General features: G+C 39.4%; 2 protein-coding genes and 1 pseudogene across 2 annotated transcripts; all 3 read left to right on the top strand.

Moving 5' to 3' along the window:
* Positions 1 to 5,756: 5,756 nt before the first annotated feature.
* LOC146617481 (uncharacterized) lies at positions 5,757 to 8,237 on the top strand (annotated as a pseudogene).
* Positions 8,238 to 12,399: 4,162 nt separating this feature from the next.
* LOC146617480 (uncharacterized) lies at positions 12,400 to 16,544 on the top strand. Its single transcript, XM_085372202.1, has 8 exons — positions 12,400 to 12,490; positions 12,572 to 12,901; positions 13,021 to 13,260; positions 13,850 to 13,936; positions 14,038 to 14,066; positions 14,175 to 14,231; positions 16,143 to 16,211; positions 16,401 to 16,544. The coding sequence occupies exons 1-8, from the start codon at positions 12,430 to 12,432 to the stop codon at positions 16,542 to 16,544; spliced, it is 1,017 nt and encodes a 338-aa protein (XP_085228328.1). The 5' UTR covers positions 12,400 to 12,429.
* A 1,065-nt stretch (positions 16,545 to 17,609) lies between these two features.
* On the top strand, positions 17,610 to 20,272 carry LOC146617479 (uncharacterized). Its single transcript, XM_085372196.1, has 4 exons — positions 17,610 to 17,670; positions 17,852 to 18,187; positions 19,889 to 19,987; positions 20,163 to 20,272. The coding sequence occupies exons 1-4, from the start codon at positions 17,610 to 17,612 to the stop codon at positions 20,270 to 20,272; spliced, it is 606 nt and encodes a 201-aa protein (XP_085228322.1).
* The last annotated feature ends 2,404 nt before the right edge of the window (positions 20,273 to 22,676 follow it).

Below are 22,676 nucleotides of genomic sequence, written 5' to 3'. Positions count from 1 at the left end.
GCTCTGTGCAGGCTTTCTACTTACAGGGTGGTGGGTCTCAGAGGACAATTGCTACCCTTGTTGAAGTGAACAACGTGTGGAGTGCAACTGGCTTTGTGGCATAGCTGGCTCTGGCCTTGGACTGTGTGTTTTTACTTTGTACCTAAATGGGACACTGGACTTTTAACTACTATTCATTGTGTTTATAAATAAAATTTTAGAATTTTATTGACTGTCATCTTTTTGCCCACGGTGGAGACGGTTGGTCAGACCTAGAATCTGTGTGTGTGTGTGTGTGTGTGTCATCAGCAGGGTTTTGCATAAAAGAGTGTGGTCAATTCATTTATTGTAGTTTTATGGCAGCACCCTCTAGTGGCCTTGAAGCAAACAGTCTCCTAACTAAGCCATGGCATCTCTGGTCTCTCCTACTTTTGTGTGCTCTGCTGGAGGAGCAGCATTGGATCTAGTGATACTGAGTAAGCTGATTAGGACGGGCCTGGAGAAATGTGGTTTGCATGAAGTATCAGGAAAAAAACAACCTTGTATTGTAAAATAATAATACACGAATAATAAATACTTTTCATGACATTCAGATTTCTGGACTCACGAGTTCATAGAACATTAATGTTACGAAACATTGAGAAGTCTTAAAACTACATTGTATACTTATTATTTATTTACTTTAATCAGATTTGACTGGTATTTTTAAACATTAAGTTTTTGTTCCTTCAACTATTGTATTTAAGCTTATGACTCACTCACAGTATGTTTATATAACTGCCTAAAAAACGGTGAGGATGTGGCTGCAGTGGCTGAGAAGCAAGAACTTTGCTTTTTCTTCTTTTTTTTTTTCTTTTTTTTTTTTAATTGGGAAGCATAAATGAACATACCAGAAAACCCTGCACGAAGGAGCCATATTTGTTTTTTGTGTGTGCATAAGATGAAGCTTTAGTATTATTACACATATGATAAGGATGTTAGCATGCAACACACAAACTCAAGTGGTGTTGCCAAGATAGTTGCTGACTGGCAAGAAACTTCTAGAAGAAATCTGGTGACAGTCCAAAGCACAAATGAACATGTTTAATACTCGTGCAAGACCCTGTGGGAAGGTGCCAGATTGCTGTATTTTGTGTGAATCAGGAAAAGTGCACGGTGATGACTAAAGCTTATAAAACATCTCTCTCCTTATGTGTGCATATATGAGAAAGAAAATTCTGCCAAAGCAACTTTAGCTTCTTGCAAGCATCAGTACACAAAGGATGCTAACACAAAGCTAGCCAAGAACCAAGAGTGATTTTAAAGTTGAACGTATGCCGACCCCAGCAGCCAAAGGGAGCTCCGGGGAGAGCTTCTTGGGGTCCAGTGATGTGTCCTGAAGAGACGACATGAGCTCTCCCTCCTGTAGGCCCACCCCAGCAGTAGGTGCTGTCTGTCTCATTCCGAGTTAACTGCTACTCCTCTACATCTAAACGAGCCAGTTGAGGAGGTTCAGGCATCTGACAAGGGTGCCTCTTGAACGCCTCCTGGGTGAGATGTTCCAGGCATGTCCCACCAGGACAGACAGGACACACCCAGGACATGTTGGGGAGATCACAGCACTCAGCAGAGAATGCCTCAGTGTCCCCCAAATAATGGAGGAGCTGGCTCGGGAGAGTAAGGTCTGGGTCTTCTCTGCTTATGCTACTGCCACCGAAACTGGACACCAGATAAGCTCAGAAAAATGAACAACCTGTTTAAATAAAGGTTAATTTAAAAAAAATGTTTGTCATTAGCTAGTCTGTGTACATGTGCTTCTTCTCCAGTGTTGAAAATGTTAAACTCACAACCTGCACATTTTCTGGTTGCATCATCAAATAAATACCCCCAAAAGTAGTCTGAGTACTTTTACACTGGTTTTATGCTGCGATATTTTCAAAGTCTTTCACTGAACACATTCAGTCACACATTGTTCATCATTTATTGGAAGTTTATTGTTTAATGTCCTGTCTAAATAACTTCAGTCACCATTTGTATTCATTAATGAATAACTGACTTCTAATATTAAAAGAAATAGAAACTGTTGTGCTGTTGTTCACGTAGAAGGGCCTGCTGCTGGATGTCCAGACTTTGTGCGTCAGCAGGAGGGTCAGGGTACAGGGTTCGAACCTCCTCATGAGATGTCGTATCTGCTGGATAAAAGCAAGCTACATCACATCTGGGATTGTCCTAGAGCTGCCCTACAGTAACAATCAACTGACTAATATATGAAATACTTGCAGTAGCACAATAATAAACACAAAGCAAAAAAGTGTTTAGTGAAGATAAAAAACCCCATCAAAGTTTTAGTTTGGATAAAGGGAGACAGAGCACCAATCTAAACAAGTCTAAATCATCTGGCACCTCCACACTTGTAAGAACAGCATGACCAAAGTGATTGTAGGAGGAAACAACCTTGACTTCCTTTACATAGCTTAGTACTGAGAATAAAAGAAAAGCATGATTAGAATTATTTGTGCTTCTTCTTCTTTCGGCTGCTCCCTTTAGAGGTCGCTACAGTGGATCATCCGCCTCCATCTCTCTATTTCTAGCATCCTCCTCAGTCACACCAACCCCCTGCATGTCCACCTTCACTACATCCACAAATCCTTTCTGTGGTTGTCTGAAAACATCATCCACGGAGACTCTTGCCTGATCTCATCTGTCAGCCTCTCCATCACCAGTGCAAACAAGAAGGGGCTCAGAGCCTCTCTCTGATGTAATCTCAACCCATCACATACTTCTCTGCCCCTCAGGACTTTCTTATGCAGCACCACAGTTACTCTCTTCGCACCTTATCATAGCCTTCACTCCTACCCTCTCTATGCCTCCCGTCTCCATCCTCTTCAGAGTTGCCTCACTTCCTTCTCTAATTCAATTTTCGTCCAAAGTACTCCTTCTCCCTTCTCAACACACTTTCTTCACATTAGCACATTTCCATCTCTATACTTGGTTACTCTCTTCCAGCACAATTTATGTGCCTTGCCATTCATTAAAAATCATTTTCTCCTTAGTGTCCAGCCTCACATACAACTCACTACAAGCCTTTTCCTGTGCCAGTGACACCTCTCTCTTTGCTGTGCACCTAGCCTTTTAGTACTCCTTCCTTCAGCTCCCTGACTATCCCACTCTTTCTTTGCCAGTCTCTTCCTTGAATACATTCCTGAATCTGTTATTATTTGTGCAATGAAAATTAAATCAAGAAAGATTTTGCTTTTACAGTCTCACTGCAGGTTGATACATTATAAGCACGCCTGTGGTTCACATAAGCATTAAAAGCTTGTATTACTCCCTGATGTTTTGCCTGTTAGCATGTGCAGCAGCTGGAGAAGGACTCCTAGCTGAAGACAGGACAGCTTCTCGATGTGCAGATTGGTCGTCTTCTACGCAGAAGCAAAGGAGAAAAACCCCAAATTAAACAGAACAACTACTTCTAATAACAAACAGACGTCTCTCTAAAACCGTGGCAGCAGTTCACCATGTCAAATGCTTTCTTGTCGTGCACAGTGACTATAACAATCAGCCCCACTGGCTGCACTGTCCTGCAGTGACATAAGTTAATTCAGCATTGCTATAAAACAATGAGACTATTACGTTTGACCTGTACTTGCAGAATACATTCCAAAGCTTTTGTTTCCTAAAGCATTCGTCCTTCTTTGTGAGCAGTTTGTGACAAAAGAAAAGCCCAGAAACAGGCACCAGTTCAAAGGCATTTCTCAGATGATTTGCTGTAAACTTGAATACAAGCACAGATGAATAAATGTCTTGTAAAACATTGTACTGAATACATTCTTCACTACGAATATCAAATTAAGATCACACGTTAACAGCCCAGAGTTAGTATCGTGTCTTTGCCTCACCACATCTGGGGGTTAACTGGGTTAAATTCAACATAGCAGCGTCTCTAAATGACTGATTCTAAGCCTGGCACAAAAGATAGAAATCCCTGTTGTTCTGGCATCTTATGCCTGCACACATTACCCTGCTGTTCAGTGGTGCCTGACTGCAATACCTGTTTACCAGATTGTAGTGGGTCTCGTGTGAATCTGTGCAACCCATCTGAACCTCCAGTTGTCACCGCTCTTTCCTCAGACACCAACGTAAGGCTGACAGCAAACTGAACACTTCCTGTTGATCATCTGAAGCACGACAGGGGACTGAAGGCAGGGCAGGGATCAGGAAAATAAAGGTTTATAATTTGCACAAATCTTACCCTGCTGGCTGGGAATTTCATTGGGTGGTGGGTGGTTTGGTGCTGACACTGAGCAATTCTGTGAATGCATTTTTATTTATTTATAGAGTTGTCATACAGGGCAAAATGTGAAAAAATTTGCAGTCTTTGCAATGAGTTACTCAGAGTTCTAGACGAGCGCTGGCTAAAAACAGAGGAGGGCCTAAATGGCGCAAGATTTGCCAGCTTTTTCTGCAAGGTTGGGATGGGCGGAGAGGGCTGCCTCTGCAGGACGACAACTAGATTCTTTCTTTGTCATTCTTTGACAACGACACAGCGAGCTGAAGCGCTCCTGTCTTTTCAGGCTTACTGTACCTCATAATTCGACCGTGAGTCTCTCTCCACCCTGGTGGCCCGAGGTACCTTCTTAGTCTCTTTTTCCTGCCTCACCACCTTTTCCTCCTTCTGCTGACGTGTTTCAGCTTCATGGATCCTGCCTTGGTTTTTCAGCTTATGCTGCAGAGTAGATAAAACTATCTCTCAAAGTCCACTCCATTGTGATACATATATATTTAACATTACTGTTTCTCATTTTCTAAAGCTTAAAACAACACTAATTTGCTTTAAGACCAAGAGTGCAGCAGGTCAACTATCACAGTAAATATAAGGACTTTTTGTTAATAGGTTGTTGCATTTGCTTTGTAATGCTGACTTCACACAAACTGGACGGCAACACGTTTTTCAACTCGAGCAATCTAAACATCACCACAGTTAAATCAAACCAGTCGTCGTCTGATTTTTGTTATGTTTAAAAACTATAGTGTCACCGTCTGCCTGAGAAATATTCTGCTACAAGTGGGCTTTGGTATTGTTTTTCTCTCCCTCTATTGCCTGGGCGGAGGCCATTGTGGGCTCCCGCCTTTGGCCTACATACCTGGGAGATGGTGAACACCTGCGTCTCATTAACCAGCCTCTACTTACGGGAAGAAGTTAGACTGCTCTTTGCTGGATTGTTGCTTGACTCATGTTAGTGAAGTCCTGGCTAGGACACTAGTAATCTAGTTCTCTTGGATTTTGAATCTTGTGCTAACACGTCGTTTCCCTGTGTACAGACACCCTGGACCTGCCCTTGTTCCTTACAGAAATTCTGGTACGAGAGAGGAGTGAGAGACTGGTGAGACGCCAAGAGAGACAGAAGGAGAGTGAGTGTGTTCCCCCTGCTTTTCCCTGCAGATTCCCTGGAGACCTGATCCCTGCACCCTTGTCTATAGCACTTTGACACTGTCGCACATTTAACTTGGTCTAACACAGGGCCATATAGGTTTTTCCCCTCTTAATAATAAACAACTTCATTTAGGAATTGCATTTTGTGTTTATTTGTGTCATCTTTGTTTAATATTTAAATGTATTCATCAATGTCAGAGAAAGCTCACATACTCAATACCAACAAGAAGAAAGAACTACAAATGACTAAAGTTGCAGTGAGGAAGTGAGATCTGACTAATGACAGGAAGTAAAAAGAGTCATCAGTTCAGAGACTGTGACGGTTGAGATCGACAACAAGAAAGACGTGAGGCAGAGAAGCACGATGGATGAATTCAGATGGATTCAAATGTTTTTATCTCTGATGCTGATGATTCTGATTCCAGGTAAGGATACAGGAAACATTTTATTAGCAACAAAACTAAATATTATCAGTATTACTATGGTCAATAAACTTTACAGTAAATAAGAAAGCTGAGCATGTACTGTTGTTTTAGGGAAATATGGGACATGTTTACAGACCCGAGTCTAAAATCTTCGCTCTGATTGTAAAACTGCTGCATTCTAATTTATCTTTCATATTTCTCATCAATCTTCTCAACAGTATCTGAAACTGAAATATCCATTTTTATGAAAGTTGGAGATGACGTCACTCTGCCTTGTCTAAATGTGATAGATGAGCAGAATAACTGTGACAGTACTGAATGGACCTTTGTTTCAAGACACAAAACAACAGTAGAGCTGATCACACTTGGACAGACAAAGTCAAATCAGACAGACTGAGTGTTACAGCGAACTGTTCTCTGGTTATTAAGAAGCTCACATTTGAGGAAGTTGGTCTTTATTCATGCCTACAGTACAAATTAGGAGAAATACAAACTCTAAACGCTCTGGTTCATCTGTCTCAGGTTAATCTTTTTATTATTAGTCATTGGGAAGCACCTACAAAGAAATCCGTCACAATGAGAACCTGTTCAAACCATTTGATTTTGTGACCAAAGGTGCTGGTGTAATGACTTGTAATTGTGACAGCCCTGACACTTTGATATAAGTACTTGCTTTTGATGAATATATTATCTGTTTTGATTAAGGGACTTGCTTTTGAAGCATTGACTACTTATTTTGAGCAACTGACTTTTCTTTTTGATGAGGTGACTCACTTTTGCGAGTTATCCACCATGTTTTGCAGTTTGCACCAATTGTTTTGAGAAGAGCCTTAGTAGTGGTGCAGAGATCAATTTTGTTGTGAGAAATGCACCAAAGCAACTGAGAAAAACTGTAAACTGCTCTGTGGTGACATATGGACAGTGTCATCACACCGTGAATTGGCTGATTAAACGTCAAGATATGAACAAAGATGACAAAGAAATACTGACCTCACAGACTGACTGCTCCACTACTGTGACCCTTTGGAAGTCTCACTATATCTATCCATCAAGATATGAGAAAATGAAGTGTGACGTGACTGATGCTAACACAGGAAGTGTGCAGCTGTTTACCTTTAGCTGTCAGACCTCAGATGAGGAAACAGGTGAGCTCACGATCAGCTGTTTAAAACAACTAAAAATAGCTAAAATATTAATTAGATGTATTTCAGGTGTTTGGGCAAAATAGCTTTTGTTGTGTTTATAATTTTGGGGCGATCGTGGCTCAAGAGTTGGCAGTTTGTCTTGTAATCGGAAGGTTGCCGGTTTGAGCCCCGGCTCCGACAGTCTCGGTCGTTGTGTCCTTGGGCAAGACACTTCACCTGTTGCCTACTGGTGGTGGTCAGAGGGCCCGGTGGCGCCAGTGTCCGGCAGCCTCGCCTCTGTCAGCTTGTGGGGATAGGTTAATTGATTAATCCAAAGTGCCCATAGGTGTGAATGCGGGAGTGAATGTGAGCGCGAATGATGTCTTTGTGTGTTGGCCCTGCGACAGACTGGCGACCTGTCCAGGGTGTACCCCGCCTCTCGCCCTATGACAGCTGGGAGAGGCTCCAGCACCCCCCGCGACCCTAAGAAGGATAAGTGGAAGCGAACGGATGGATGGATGGATGGAAGGGGAGACCTTGGCAGTACAATAATGGTAACATTTAACAATTTCAACCTAACACTCAAAAACACAAAAGAAAAGAAAACTAAGAACTAATGGAAAGAATATAACTGAAACCACAGGTAATAATAAACACAATGCCAATTTATTTGTCTCACAATCTGATACATTTGTTTTTGGGTTTTTTGCTTGTTTTTCACAGGTACATTATGATAAAGATGATGTTTCAATAAAGTATGAAAGCACTGGAGGCTCTGGTGTTTCTGTCAGATACCACTGATCCACAACATCAGCTCAGCAGAAAAAAACTGCTGTTGTATTATGTTGCACTATATTTTTTCATAGATTGTTTATTGCTTTATCAGTGTGCATATATGTGTTTGTATATCTGCAGTTTAGGCCTGATGATTTTATGATATTAAAAAGTGTTTTTCCATTATGTAAAATCCCAAGCAGCCAATAAAGGCTCCAGCACATGAGTTTTATTGTCACGGTACTGGGTCTCTGACCCAGTGTTTTTGTTGGTTTTAGTTATGTTCTTTGTTTATTGTAGTTCATGTATAGGTTTCCTGTTACTTTGCCTTCCCCGTGTCCCGTGTCTAGTTACCCTTGTCTCCATGTTCCTTCTGCCTCCCCAGTGAGTTGTGTCTTTTGTCACTCCTGTCTCTCTGCTCCGTGTTCAGTTTGTTCAGTGTCAAGTCAGCGTCTTTGTGTTATATTTCCTGTTACTGTGACGTTCCCTTGTCTCATGTCAGTGTTTGTGGTTTTGCTTTGATCTTTTCATGTTTGATTACTCCCACCTGCACCTTGCTCTTGTGTCTCATTCCCTCGTTATCCCTCAGTGTATTTAAGCCCTGTGTTTTCCTTGTTCTGTGTTGTACGGTGTGTGTTTACCTGTGTGCACCTCTGTGTGCTTAGTTTATTTTTCCAGTGTAGTTTTGTATTGTTTCTCCCAGCCAGCAAATAAAGCTGTGTTTTTTTGAGTTTGCCCTTTGCCTCTGTGAGTCTGCATTTGGGTCTTCTCTTACCAGCACACAGCTAGTTCATGACATTTATTGTTATATTTTGTTTATTTTAAATAAAAATTGGTATATATGTATACATAGTTATTTTATATATATATATATATATATATATATATATATATATATATATGCAAATTCATTGCCTCAAGCAAATAAGCAATGTTTGCTTAAGATAACTACATTAGGACAACTTATCCATTCATGAATTACATTTTTGTCATATTTTATATTTGTATTTTGAAAACAGTAGCGATGTCAGCTACCATTTCACACACTTCACATGGGATTTTGTTGGTTGAAGGACCCTAATAGACTCTAGAATTGTCACCATAAGCGCTGCCTGTCTGTTTCGTACGAGCATAACAGTTCAGGCTCGGCTGTGTTGCATGTGTGTCAAGAAAGAAGCAAGCATGAAGAAAAAGGAAGTGTACCTAATAAAAGAAGGAGGAAAGGAACAAGGTTTATCTGGCAATAATTAATACATTGGGAAATAAAAATTAGCAGAAAAAACTTGTAAGATTTCATTTTATTTTTCTGATTCTAAATGTTTGGTATTGACATCCAAACCATTATAAAGGCCAAAATATAATCTCAGTAAACAGATGAGTAGATTAAATAATAAGTGTAAGTAAAAGCAATAATAATCTGCCATTACAGTTTTTTCTGATTTCTTAAGCACATTTTTTGTAACTATTGGCTAATTTTGCAAAACTCTTCACACAAATAAGAAAACCTGTCACCCAATAATCAAAACATTGTAGTTCTCTTGTAAAAGCAAACACAGCTAGATTAACTCTTCACACCTTCATAAAAATGGTGTTTCCGTATCAAACAGTACACACAAGCCATCATCTACTAAGCACACAATGCACCAACTGCACACTGATGGTATGAATACAAAACACATCTGGCTTTTGCTTTCTCTGTGCACAAGGTAGGCTATGTCAGTTTGAGCTCATACTTCTGTCATAGATCCATAAGCATAGAGGGAGCCAAACTTCAAGTACTGGTGTTTATTCAAACACATCAAAACAAACACAAGTGTTTATTTCCAAGTATAGGATTATTTGCAATCGCCATAATGACTATATGGGTTACTTGGTCTGCAGTGAACATGCTTCCTCTGCCCCCAGCATCTGGTCATCTAGCAATTCTGTAAAGTAACAATTTCAGTATTTTTACATCAATGGTATTGGTGTGTTTCTCATTGGCATATGGCAGTGCTACAAATCTTTGTGCGAAGTGACTGTACTAACCGACTCTCATTTCAAGATGTCCTTATGGTACTTGCTACAGTGTAGCGGCTCGAGTTAGGCTGGACCCGTTGGCCAGCTACCCTCAGGGTCATTCCACGGTTGATTACATGGTCCACTATTGTAGCTCTGATGTCATCAGCAATTCTATTTCTTACTCTTCTTACCCTTCCTCTCCCCCCCTCCTCATCTTCCTCTCCCCCCTCCTCATCTTCCTCTCCCCCCTCCTCATCTTCCTCTTGCTCCTCCTTGTCCTTGTCATCCTCTTCATCCTACTTCTTCACCTCCACGTCCTCTTCCTCGGCCTCCTCTACTTCTCACTCTTTCTGCTCCCTCCATTGTACTCCGCACACACAGCTTACCTGTATTATAGTGCTTAGGCTGATTGCAAAGTGAACTAATTATCTAAAAAAGTTTTCACATGTGAAAGTGTGTCAGACAGTTGGCAAATTAGTGTTAATGATAGCCATACATGTGTATACTTTTGCTAGGAGTGTGTTGGAAATTTGGTAATTGAGTGTTGTGCAGTGAATTGTGCCTACAGTTTTGCAAAGTGTGTGTTACAAAATTGCAAACTGAGTGCAAAGCAGTTTCTGTGCTTTTAGTTTTGCACACTCAGTGAGTGGTTTTGCTATAAGTCTGAATAGTTTTAGAGATTGTGCTACAGGAATCACAGTTAGGGTTTAAGCATTCAGAAAAAACTGTAAATGTTTTTATTTTCCATAGTTTGTTCCAATAACGGTATAAATTTGTCTTTCTTTTTTTCCACAGTGATTAATTTGCCTTGTTGCCATTTTTATTGACTTCAGCAACATTGTGCAGGGGAATTAGAGCATCCATTTGCTGTTGCTATATGTGAAGCTAGCCTTAAAGGCAACTGATGACGGGCTTTCTGTCTCCCATCCAGTTATCCACTCATCTCTCTTAAAGTAGAACAATCTTGACTCAGGATAAAGAAAGAAAAACTCCAGACGTGTGAACGGCACCTCCTCACGACACATCCCCACGTTAACAGTACATCAATCTGACCCCGCTCCTTAAAAGATCATCGACTGCGCTTCAGCTTCTCATTTAAGCTTGTATGTAGTGAAAAATCTACCGTCTACAGTGGTGAGTGATTATATTAAACAAGGGTTTAAAGATTGTGTGTACTTTTTATAAAGAGGGTTAAGAAGTGGATGTCAATGTTATGTGACATGAACAAGTTTCCATTAGAGCACTGAAATACCAGCTGTTTCGATATTAAATTTGCCTTTAGGAATTAATCTGTAAGTGCTTGAAATGTAAGCTTTATTTAACGTTGTTTTGTTGTTGTTTTTTCCTAAAAGAATTATCCGGTTTTTAACATACGGATAAAAGGCACTACTGTTCAACGGAAATCTTCATTTTGTGGGCTATTTACTGTGGCATCATTTAATTTGAGTTTTAGTGGGAATTTTTTGTATTTAACTTACGTTAAAAATGGTCAAAGTAACTTACTCTTTTTAACGATATTTGAAATGGTCGCTAGCAGTTATGTTCTCGCCACTGCCTGTTACCATTATGGGTGTAAAGTATGGAGGACCACAAGAGCCACACACATTGAAATAAAGGATTCTACTTAAATGATGAATTGTAGAACAAATTCTGCATCTGTGAATTCATTTTAACTAATTTAACCCTCTGAGGTCGCGGGACGCGTCAAAATCACATGACCAGTTTAAGAGGACACAGCTACAAGATGCAGCACGTCAGAGTCTCCATTTCAACTTGGGTCAAAAGTGCGGAGTTCAAGCTATATACCAGTTTACCATGTCAGCCAATCAAAAAAAAAATGATAAGGCAACATGTGACATTTGGTTGTTTAGGGAGAAGGGGAAGTTTTTAGGGGTGACACCCGCAACGGACAGCGGGCGAGCGAAAGAAAGAGAGAGAGCGAGTTTTCATATGTGAGACATTAGTGACGTTTAGCGTGTTTGGAGGCTAGAGTTAGTTTACCTGCTCTGTTATGGTAACTGTCTTGATTAAAAAATATTTTTATATTTTTAAAAGCATATCAATTAACAAAAACATTAAAGAGTGTTTGAGAACGTTTATCCAGCCATGATTTGAAAGCATATAGCCCACATTTTAACAGACTGGTGTAGCAGTGAAGATGTTTAATCTGCAGTGAAAGTAATATAATAAAAGTCACATGTTGTACCAGCTGTTCCAGTGAAAGGTTTGTCCCATTAGCTTGTCTATATACCTTTTAAGTTACATTTCATCAAACAGTCCTGAGAATCCACACAAATGATCTTTTTATATATTACAGTCCAAAGTGAATGCAGATGGTCTCCTGCAGCTTTAAAATATCTAAAGGACACTGAGTGTGGAAACGATCTGTGTTTCTCTTTTTGGTCATCATTAAGTGCTAAAAATTCTGCTGCTGATGTACTCACATTCCTACTAAAAGACTTCCCTTTTTCTTCTCAGAGGAAAAACTATTTCAGAAATGCAATGAGGAACCAACACGTGTTAGAGCTAGAAAGAAAACATCTTATCTGTTACAGCTTGGACATCAACAGCAGATAGTTGTCCTCTTCACCTGGCCCTCTATATCAGCATAATATTAGCATAAATCACAGGAAGTGGACACAGCATCTCTACAAGAAGGACTATTTCAGAGATTAATTTTTAATGTGAGAAACAGGAAGGAGAAAGACGGAGAATGGCTGAATTCAGGTGGATTCAAATGTTTTCATCAGTGATACTAATGCTTCAATTGTCAGGTAAGAATATTTAAACGTTTAAAAATGAGATTACAAAAGCTTAGTTTGTTGACATTATTGATTTTATTCTTTTCTTCACAGCAGCAGCAGCTGACTACTCTGAGTTTATTATCAGGGATGAAGGTGAGGTCACTTTGTCATGTGAAAATGTGACAGATGATCAAGATAAATGTGACAGAACTACCTGGCTCTTAAGTCAGTCAAATAGAGCCGTAGTAACACTGTTTGAAAACGGGAAGATTCACCAAGGGGTCAAAAATAAATCAGACAGACTGAGTGTTACAGCAAAATGTTCTCTGGTTATAAAGAAGCTCACAGCTGAGGATGTTGGTCAGTACACCTGCAGAAGGTTCAACAAATCAGGACAAAAAGAAGGTTCAGACTCTGTAGCTGAGCTGTCTGTTGTTAACCGTGAGTATTTCCATCATAATGTTTTCAGATTATTAGAACATCAAACTGAAACATTACAATAACTATAACTACAGTGATGATTACTGTAAATGTTATTCTTGTTCTCTCTTTTTTAACAGTAACTGAATATAAGGATGATGACACAGTGACATTGAAGTGCTCTGTGTCCACATATAAAGAATGTAAATACACTGTGAAGTGGCTCTATGGTAACAAAGACCTGAGGATGTCACAGTCTGCCTGCAGTGTGACCTTTGCAACATCTGATCATATTTACACATCCAAGAACTCTGAGATGTTGAAGTGCCAAGTAGCACATGGTGGAAACGTGCAGGAGTTTATCTTCAGTCAATCTTCTGGTCAGAGAAGGGATACGTAAACATTTCAGTCCTTACAATAACTTCATCCTGTTATAAACAAACAAAGAACTTTTTTGGGGGATATGATCATAGAAAAAGTGCTTGTATGATTGGGTGAATAAGGCGAGTTGTATAAAGCGCTTTGAAGTCAGGTAAAGTAGAAAAGCACTGCAAAAGAAGCACAATTTAACAGACTTCAGAAGCCCGCTCCTACCAACAGTCAGCGTTGGATTCTTATACACGATACACTTACTTCACTTCAGCAAGTTCCCAAAAATAAGCTGTAAAAGAAAACATCCTGTGGAGATGTATTAATGGAAAGAAGGAAAAGGGGAAGTCAGCTTAATGAGGCTGCTGTTCATTTTCTGTTCCAGTTTATAAAAAAGCTTATTTTTTAAAAAACATTTCTGTCAGTGAAATAACATTATAACCAGAACAATATTTCTTTGTTGGTCATTTTAAGCAAATACAATGATCTTAACCGAGTAATTTTATACAACCTAAAACACATTTGATTTTTATACATCAGGATTTTAAAAAGACAAGAACCTGCAGACATAATGTGTTTAATGTTTTTCTTTTTCTTCAGGTGTGTGGAAGTTTATTGTTGTAGCGCTGGGGTTAACAGTACTCATAATGAGTGCTTTCATAGGCATCATATGGAAGAGAGTTAAAGGTAAGAGCTTTCACAAGACTGAGCTTTCATCACCAGGGAGACTGCAGAAACCAGGATGGACTTTCATTCTAAAAGCTTGAATTGATTTTTCTCTTTTTCAGAACACAAATCACAGATGAATGAAAATGCTGTGAGTTATAACACTTTCATGCTATATACGAGTAATCAGTCTTTCTCACTGATGTGATTATAGTCTGCTGTGTTTATGAGGCTTCTTTGTCTGTTTTATTTGTTTCAGGAACTCAGTTTAAACCCTGCAGTGACTCTGTCTGCTCCAGGAACCATTCAGGACTCTGTGAGCTCAAATACTTACTCACCACTAGGGATGGGTATCGTTTAGGTTTTATCCGATACCGGTGCCAAATCGGTACTTTTGAAACGGTGCCGGTGCTCAAACCGGTGCTTAAAGAATGGAGAACACAAAATTGGTCCAAAAACCTCTCATGTTCAGCTGGTTTTTTGTAAAAAGATAACAATGTTAGCCTTTTCTGCAGCTATGGGGCATATATGGTATCACTCTTGGCTGGAAGCAGTGCTTAAACAATGGAAAAAACACAAACTTTATCCAAAAACCTCTCATGTTTAGCCGTTTCCCTCTTTTTCTTTGGTCATTTTAGCCTTTTTGGCCAGAGTGAAGGGAGTATCTGCCATCAAACAAGAAGACAGCCGCATGTAGCTACGATGGTGTTTGCTAGTTCACCTTACATGCATTAATTTAATAACGTGGTTAGCCTACTCAACATAAATTACACACGAACAACATTAAGCTACTCACGCAGAGACGAACGGCTGCTGCTGCTGCCATCATCATCCTCATCATTTCTGCTACACTGGCAGGGCTAGGGGCCAGGACTCTACTCTTCGTGTTTTTGGGGATGTTGCTAACTCCGGGTCTGACAACAGGCACCACACCCGCAGTAGATGTGCTCGGTGTGAGGTCTCGCAGCAAGCTATCAAATACAGCGCATTTCTGGCCTTTTACAGTTTTTTCTGATTGCTTAAGCACATTTATTGTAACTATTGGCTAATTTTGCAAAACTCTTCACACAAATAAGAAAACCTGTCAACCAATAATCAAAACATTGTAGTTCTCTTGCAAAAGCAAACACAGCTAGATTAACTCTTCACACCTTCGTAAAAATGGTGTTTCCGTATCAAACAGTACACACAAGCCATCATCTACTAAGCACACAATGCACCAACTGCACACTGATGGTATGAATACAAAACACATCTGGCTTTTGCTTTCCCTGTGCACAAGGTAGGCTATGTCAGTTTGAGCTCATACTTCTGTCATAGATCCATAAGCATAGAGGGATCCAAACTTCAAGTACTGGTGTTTATTCAAACACATCAAAACAAACACAAGTGTTTATTTCCAAGTATAGGATTATTTGCAATCGCCATAATGACTATATGGGTTTCTTGGTCTGCAGTGAACATGCTTCCTCTCCCCCCTCCTCGTCTTCCTCTTGCTCCTCCTTGTCCTTGTCGTCCTCTTCATCCTACTTCTTCACCTCCACGTCCTCTTCCTCGGCCTCCTCTACTTCTCACTCTTTCTGCTCCCTCCATTGTACTCTACACACACAGCTTACCTGTATTATAGTGCTTAGGCTGATTGCAAAGTGAACTAATTATCTAAAAAAGTTTTCACATGTGAAAGTGTGCCAGACAGTTGGCAAATTAGTGTTAATGATAGCCATACATGTGTATACTTTTGCTAGGAGTGTGTTGGAAATTTGGTAATTGAGTGTTGTGCAGTGAATTGTGCCTACAGTTTTGCAAAGTGTGTGTTACAAAATTGCAAACTGAGTGCAAAGCAGTTTTTGTGCTTTTAGTTTTGCAAACTCAGTGAGTGGTTTTGCTATAAGTCTGAATAGTTTTAGAAATTGTGCTACAGGAATCACAGTTAGGGTTTAAGCATTCAGAAAAAACTGTAATCTGTAGCTCTGCTCTAAAAGAATGTACGTACCTGGGCCCGCCTACTATCCTCGGAAACGTAAAATGATTGGCTAGAAGTGTATCACAGCTCAGGAAAAAAAAGCACCGAAATAAAGCACCGAAATGTGCGCTGCTTTTCGGTCTGGTTACTACCGTTTATGGCACCGGACACCGGTACCCATCCCTACTCACCACTTGTATTTGTTCTCCCATATGTTGAATCTAAGCATTACTGAGCAGTCTCTATGTTGTCGTATCTGTGCAGGCTGAATCTGAATACGCTGTTCCCTATTCCTCCATCAGCTACACTAACAACACCACCAGTAAAGCTCAGGTAAGCTGTCCTGTTGGTTATTCAGGTGATGTCAGTTAATAACAATAAAAATTCCCATGAAAGAGCAAGGTAAATGTTGATATCTGAGTGTTAAGAATAAATATTAAGATTATAATACTATTATCATATCTGCCTTACCCTACATTATTATGGTCTTAATTATTTTGTTTTTTGTGTATTCATTTTCAGGTTGTGGGTCAAGATGATGATGATGAAGATGATGACACAGTGACCTACATCACCATGAAAAGTCACATCACTTCTGCTGCACCCTCCAGTGATCCCAGCAGCCTCTATGCTGCCGTTAACAAACCAGTGAGAGACACGTGTTGACGAAACAGCTACAGCTCATACAAGCTTTCTTACGTTACACTGGTTATGGTTGCGCTCAGGCCCTTTTTAACCTGTTATTTGTATCAGATTGTGTAAAAATGTTTCTAATAGGCTTAAGTTCTCCATGTTTAACAAAAAGGATATTATACTGCTCATTTACATTTCTAACACAGAATGTTGCACTATGTTTTATCCATAAATTGTCTCCAGTTTGACAAAGTTCAGAATTTATTACTGTAGCAATCCCTTTATCCAGAAGGGGGTGCTGTATATTCTTTATAACAAAATGTGAAGCAGTGGAAGAAATAATCTAACATCCTCAGACATAATAAAAGTCACATGTTACATCAGCTGTTTCTGCTTGCAGTCATTTAAACATCTATATCTCAGAACTGTTTGAGTGTGTGTTTCAAAGCTGAATTAGTTAATTATTCCGTATTCAACAATATAGAATCACAATGGAAAACATCCTGTGATTAACACTCCTCTAAATCCCTGTGCTTTGTGAAAATCATCTCTTTGGGATTTATGATCCTGCAAATTTGTTCGTCTCTGTAAACTTTTCGATTGGACAAATGGGAGAGAGGGGTTTCACCCACTCAAGATGCATTTCCTGCTACTCCCTCTGCTCGACGCAGCAGGAAAACTGTTATTGCACCACACAAGGAAAAGAAAAAACATGGTTTTCAAAGTGTGTGCTGCTTCTCATTGCAATTGTATCTGTGGCGTCTGATACGAGCCCTTTTGGTTTGGCGGTGTGCGTAAACTCTGAGTATTATGATTCAGTTTCTCATATTGCAGAAGTAAATAAAGTAAAGTGGACAGGACAACCAAACCTTACTTAACTATCTAAGAGATTAATTTTAGGAGTCACTTTAACAACAACTGGCTGTTAATAAATGAGGAACATGGAAGCTGTGACAGTCTGGTTGTGTAAGAATAATGGCAGAAATGTGAGAAAGAAAGCTGAAAGTCATAATGAGGAAGTCATAGATCGAAAACTACAGGAAGAAGACACGCTTATGCTTTAGAAGCCTGAGAAGAAAGGAGAGACTGAGAGACACGATGGTTACATTTAGATGGATAGAAATGTTTCTGTTCTTTGTACTCATGCTTCAGTTTGGAGGTAAGGATGATTTTTACACTGTACATCGTCTTAGGATTTGAAAACTAACTCTTTTTAATTTTAGTAATATCATTTTTATTTAGCACACAAAGCTGTGGTGTTTCTGTGAACAATGAAAACTGAGTTTGATGCACTCTTGAAAAATGTAGTGTTAACATTTTTGATTCTGTCATGTTCTCAGGAGTAAATAGTGGAGATCTTTTGCTCTCCTTCACTGTCAGAGATGGAGATAAAGTCACTTTGCCTTGTGAAAATCTCATCAACAATCATCACAACTGTGACACTACTGTCTGGCTCTTCACTGATTCAAGAGGCACACCATCAGTAGAGCTGGTTTATCTTGGACAAATCAAAGAAAAAGCCAAATCAGACAGACTGAGTGTTACAGCAGAATGCTCACTGGTTATAAAGAAGGTCACAGCTGAGGATGTTGGTCGTTACACCTGCAGACAGTTTAGAGGCAATCCAGGGAGACCGCAAGGTCCAGATGCTGTGGTTTATCTGTCTGTTGTTAGTAGTGAGTATTTGCAACACTATATTTTTGAGCTCAAACCATCCTGTTAGAACAACATGCTGACAAGTTACATTTTGAAAAAAGGAAACTTATATTTATTTGGTATTTCTCTTGAATTTCATCTTCACCAGTGACTGAACACAAGAAAGCTGTTGAGGTGACTTTAAACTGCTCTGTGTGGACATATGGACGGTGCAAACACAAAGTGAAGTGGATCCATATCAGTGAAGCTCTGGATAGAGATTACTCAAATTTAAAAACATCGGAGTCTTCCTGCTCTGCTACTGTGACATTTCTGAATGATGCATCACTCATATATCAACTTATGACTTTAACTGTAGCGTAACAACAGAAGGAAAAAAAGAGCAGCTTTTTACCTTCAGCGCTCAGTCATCAGAAACCAGGAGAGATTCTGAAGAACCTTTCAAAATAACTTTGCATTAATCTGACTAATTACCTAAAATATCCGCTCATTTTATTGATCTGAAGCTTTACAGTTTTTTCTGATTGCTTAAGCACATTTTTTGTAACTATTGGCTAATTTTGCAAAACTCTTCACACAAATAAGAAAACCTGTCACCCAATAATCAAAACATTGTAGTTCTCTTGCAAAAGCAAACACAGCTAGATTAACTCTTCACACCTTCATAAAAATGGTGTTTCCGTATCAAACAGTACACACAAGCCATCATCTACTAAGCACACAATGCACCAACTGCACACTGATGGTATGAATACAAAACACATCTGGCTTTTGCTTTCTCTGTGCACAAGGTAGGCTATGTCAGTTTGAGCTACTTCTGTCATAGATCCATAAGCATAGAGGGAGCCAAACTTCAAGTACATCAAAACAAACACAAGTGTTTATTTCCAAGTATAGGATTATTTGCAATCGCCATAATGACTATATGGGTTACTTGGTCTGCAGTGAACATGCTTCCTCTCCCCCCAGCATCTGGTCATCTAGCAATTCTGTAAAGTAGCAATTTCAGTATTTTTACATCAATGGTATTGGTGTGTTTCTCATTGGCATATGGCAGTGCTACAAATCTTTGTGCGAAGTGACTGTACTAACCGATTCTCATTTCAAGATGTCCTTATGGTACTTGCTACAGTGTAGCGGCTCGAGTTAGGCTGGACCCGTTGGCCAGCTACCCTCAGGGTCATTCCACGGTTGATTACATGGTCCACTATTGTAGCTCTGATGTCATCAGCAATTCTATTTCTTACTCTTCCTACCCTTCCTCTCCCCCTCTCCTCATCTTCCTCTCCCCCCTCCTCGTCTTCCTCTTGCTCCTCCTTGTCCTTGTCGTCCTCTTCATTCTACTTCTTCACCTCCACGTCCTCTTCCTCGGCCTCCTCTACTTCACATGGGAAAGTGTGCCAGACAGTTGGCAAATTAGTGTTAATGATAGCCATACATGTGTATACTTTTGCTAGGAGTGTGTTGGAAATTTGGTAATTGAGTGTTGTGCAGTGAGTTGTGCCTACAGTTTTGCAAAGTGTGTGTTACAAAATTGCAAACTGAGTGCAAAGCAGTTTTTGTGCTTTTAGTTTTGCAAACTCAGTGAGTGGTTTTGCTATAAGTCTGAATAGTTTTAGAGATTGTGCTACAGGAATCACAGTTAGGGTTTCAGCATTCAGAAAAAACTGTAATTGACTGAACTTAGTTTCCTAATGAAAGGTCCACTGAATTTTATTCAGGTGAGAAATCAAATACTGCAACAACAATAAAATCAGAAACTACAACTGGAAACACAACAAAAGAGCTGGAAATCATGGATGATTCAACAAAATTACAAGGTAATCAACAATATTCAGCTTCTTTTTTTTTCAATATTTCTATATTTTAGAATGAAATGTTTTAATTTCAGATACATGTTTTTTTTCCTCTGTATTCATCTACATTAAAAAACAAAAACAATCAGAAAATGACATTTAAAATATTATTTTCATGCTTTTCATGCTCTGTCTCCAGGCTCATGCTGGTACAGGCTCATCATAGTGCCTCTGGGTTTAGCAGCACTTATAGCAGCTGTTGTGGTCATCAACATCTGGACAAGAGCTGGTGAGAATGTTCACACATAAGCAAGAAGGGTTGATAAACCAGACATGAAGCTCTGAAGAAGCACGGGTTTATGATTTTGTATTTTACAGGTGTGTAAAGATGGTGAACAATGAAAAAGTCCAGTCTACTGAAGTAGCTTGACCAACCCTCCAGCTTCTATCAGATCTCACTGATCAGCACATCAACAAGCTTTATATTTGCACGAGGAGCAGAAGCTTTTAAAAAGAGAATCGTTGTTTTTGCCTTAGTCACAGTTTGGACAACAATTTGAAATCTTGATATGATCTTTTTAGAACCACAGTGACTTTTCTAAAATACCTGCCTGCATCAGCGGTAAAAAGCTCTTTCTCCTTGTACTGTGTTTTTTGGAGGTGTACATTGTTTTTCATCAGTTTTCAGCAGGCAGGGGTAGCTTTTGGTGGTTTTCTGGACCACAAAAATAGAAACACGTTTGACATGTTGTTTTCTCTTTCTGCAGAAGCCTCCTGTACAGCATGGTTGTTGTAAAAAGAAATACACATACAAATATTTTTCTTTTACATCTGCATTTGCTGATCATTTCTGAATTTGAAAAACATGCTCTCACTATTATTTCCAAAACACTCCTGTTGGCACTTGGGTAATAGATTTCAAAGCCATTTTTCATTTCTTTCTTTTTCAGCTGCAGAAAGTTAGTTTAGAGTTTTGAGCTTAGTTTTATGAGCCTGAGCCTGGATACAAAGTCATTTGTATGTGGTCGAATCTGGTCTGCGCTCAAATGAGTTTTGATTGATGATGATGTAATCACACACACTGTTATCTTTAATGGGTTTGAACATAATGCAATCTTTAAAATAAATAAAAATTCTAAGCAGAAAGTCTGTTTTGCATCTCTCACTTCAGTCACTTTTGGTGTCTTGTTTCCAGTCTTTAACTCTCATGTTATTTTAAGAACAACCACTTCTACCTGTCCCAGTTCCATAAGTACACCCTATCTTCGTTCATTTCTCTCCTTTGAACTCTTTGACAACCCTTCCCAGCATCCTGTGACTGGTTTGTGCTTTCATGACTACAAATGTAAATTTGGATTGGATTTTTGCCCTATCCTGTTAGCTTCTCTATTTGACTTTAAAGTACATTTAAATATGCCATTCAGCCACAACTTTGAGACCTGCCTGTCACAGTCAGGCTGCAAAGCTGACTGTGTGAATAAAGGAGGTGAACCCAAGTGCAGACACTCTAAAACAAAACTCAAGCTTAACAGAAAGCGAGACGTTTATTAAGGCTGGTAAGACATTGCAAAACAAAAGGCAGAGGTGATGCTAAACAATAACCTAAACTGGGGGAATTAAAGATAAACATAAAAAACCCAAAACATGACGTGGATACGTGACACATGATAGATGGAACATGGTGGTGCAAAGGACAAAAGACAACCTGACACTGAACAAAGTAGGACAGAGGACTTCAGTACACACAGAGATAATGAGGGGATGTGGAACAGGTGGGAACACAGCTGGGACAAATCAGACCTAACGAGACAAGGAACACTGCACATAGGACAGGGACTTTCACAGTAAAACAAGAAACAGAGTGGAATCCAGACATGGCAACACAAGCTTGACAATATGAACAAGAAGACAAGAAACATGACAGACTAACACAGATGACTTAAGTAAAACATAAACTAAACTTAAGGTAACCAAATGATAATCCTATTACATAACATATTTAAAGGAATAACTTAAAGACTCAAAGCACTGCCCAAAAGCTTATCTCCATCTATACAAGGACAAGTGACCTCTGAGGAAGTTAGAGGAAGCATGACTTCATCTGTGATATCTGAAACAACTCATTTGGACTGTCTGCAGTGTTTATGTGGCAGCTTTGTGTATCCTATCTCATGTCAAGGCTTTCATTGGGGAGTGTGAACATTTCATTCTGTGGATTGCATTGCTCTACTGAAAATAAATCTCTTGTAAACTGGTTCATTCATTATAGAAGGTGATAATTTATACTTTGCATGTCCCACTTCTAGTAAACTTTTCCACTAAAAAGCATAATTGGATACTGAAATGTTTAAACATAAAGAATCATTCATCTTCTGCAGCTTTAAAATATCTAAAAGACACTCTGTGGTTTTTTGACCTGTGTCTGGTCGTCATTAGAGGTTAAAACCTGCAGAGTTATGCTGGGGCTGTCGTATCCACATTTGCACCAAAGCACTTCCCCTTCAGTTCTCAGAAAGAGACACTTAAATAAGATGTAATGAGGAAGAAATGATGTACCAATGAAGTGACAACAGTTGAGCCTGTGAGTTTGTTGCCTCTGCACATCTATGCAGATTAATGTTTCTACCCTGTTGGCCTTACTTTCAGTCACGAATAAAAAAAGAGAGAATGAAATTTACAGTAATCTTCCAGTTTGTGTTTTAATGAGACAGTC

The sequence above is a fragment of the Diplotaxodon limnothrissa genome, linkage group LG15, assembly GCF_057381915.1.
Source record: "Diplotaxodon limnothrissa isolate DT_005_m linkage group LG15, D_limnothrissa_male_GT1.1, whole genome shotgun sequence".
Classification (NCBI taxonomy): domain Eukaryota; kingdom Metazoa; phylum Chordata; class Actinopteri; order Cichliformes; family Cichlidae; genus Diplotaxodon; species Diplotaxodon limnothrissa.
The sequence above is the reverse complement of the archived record's forward strand: the minus strand, read 5'-3'. Positions and strand labels throughout refer to the sequence as shown.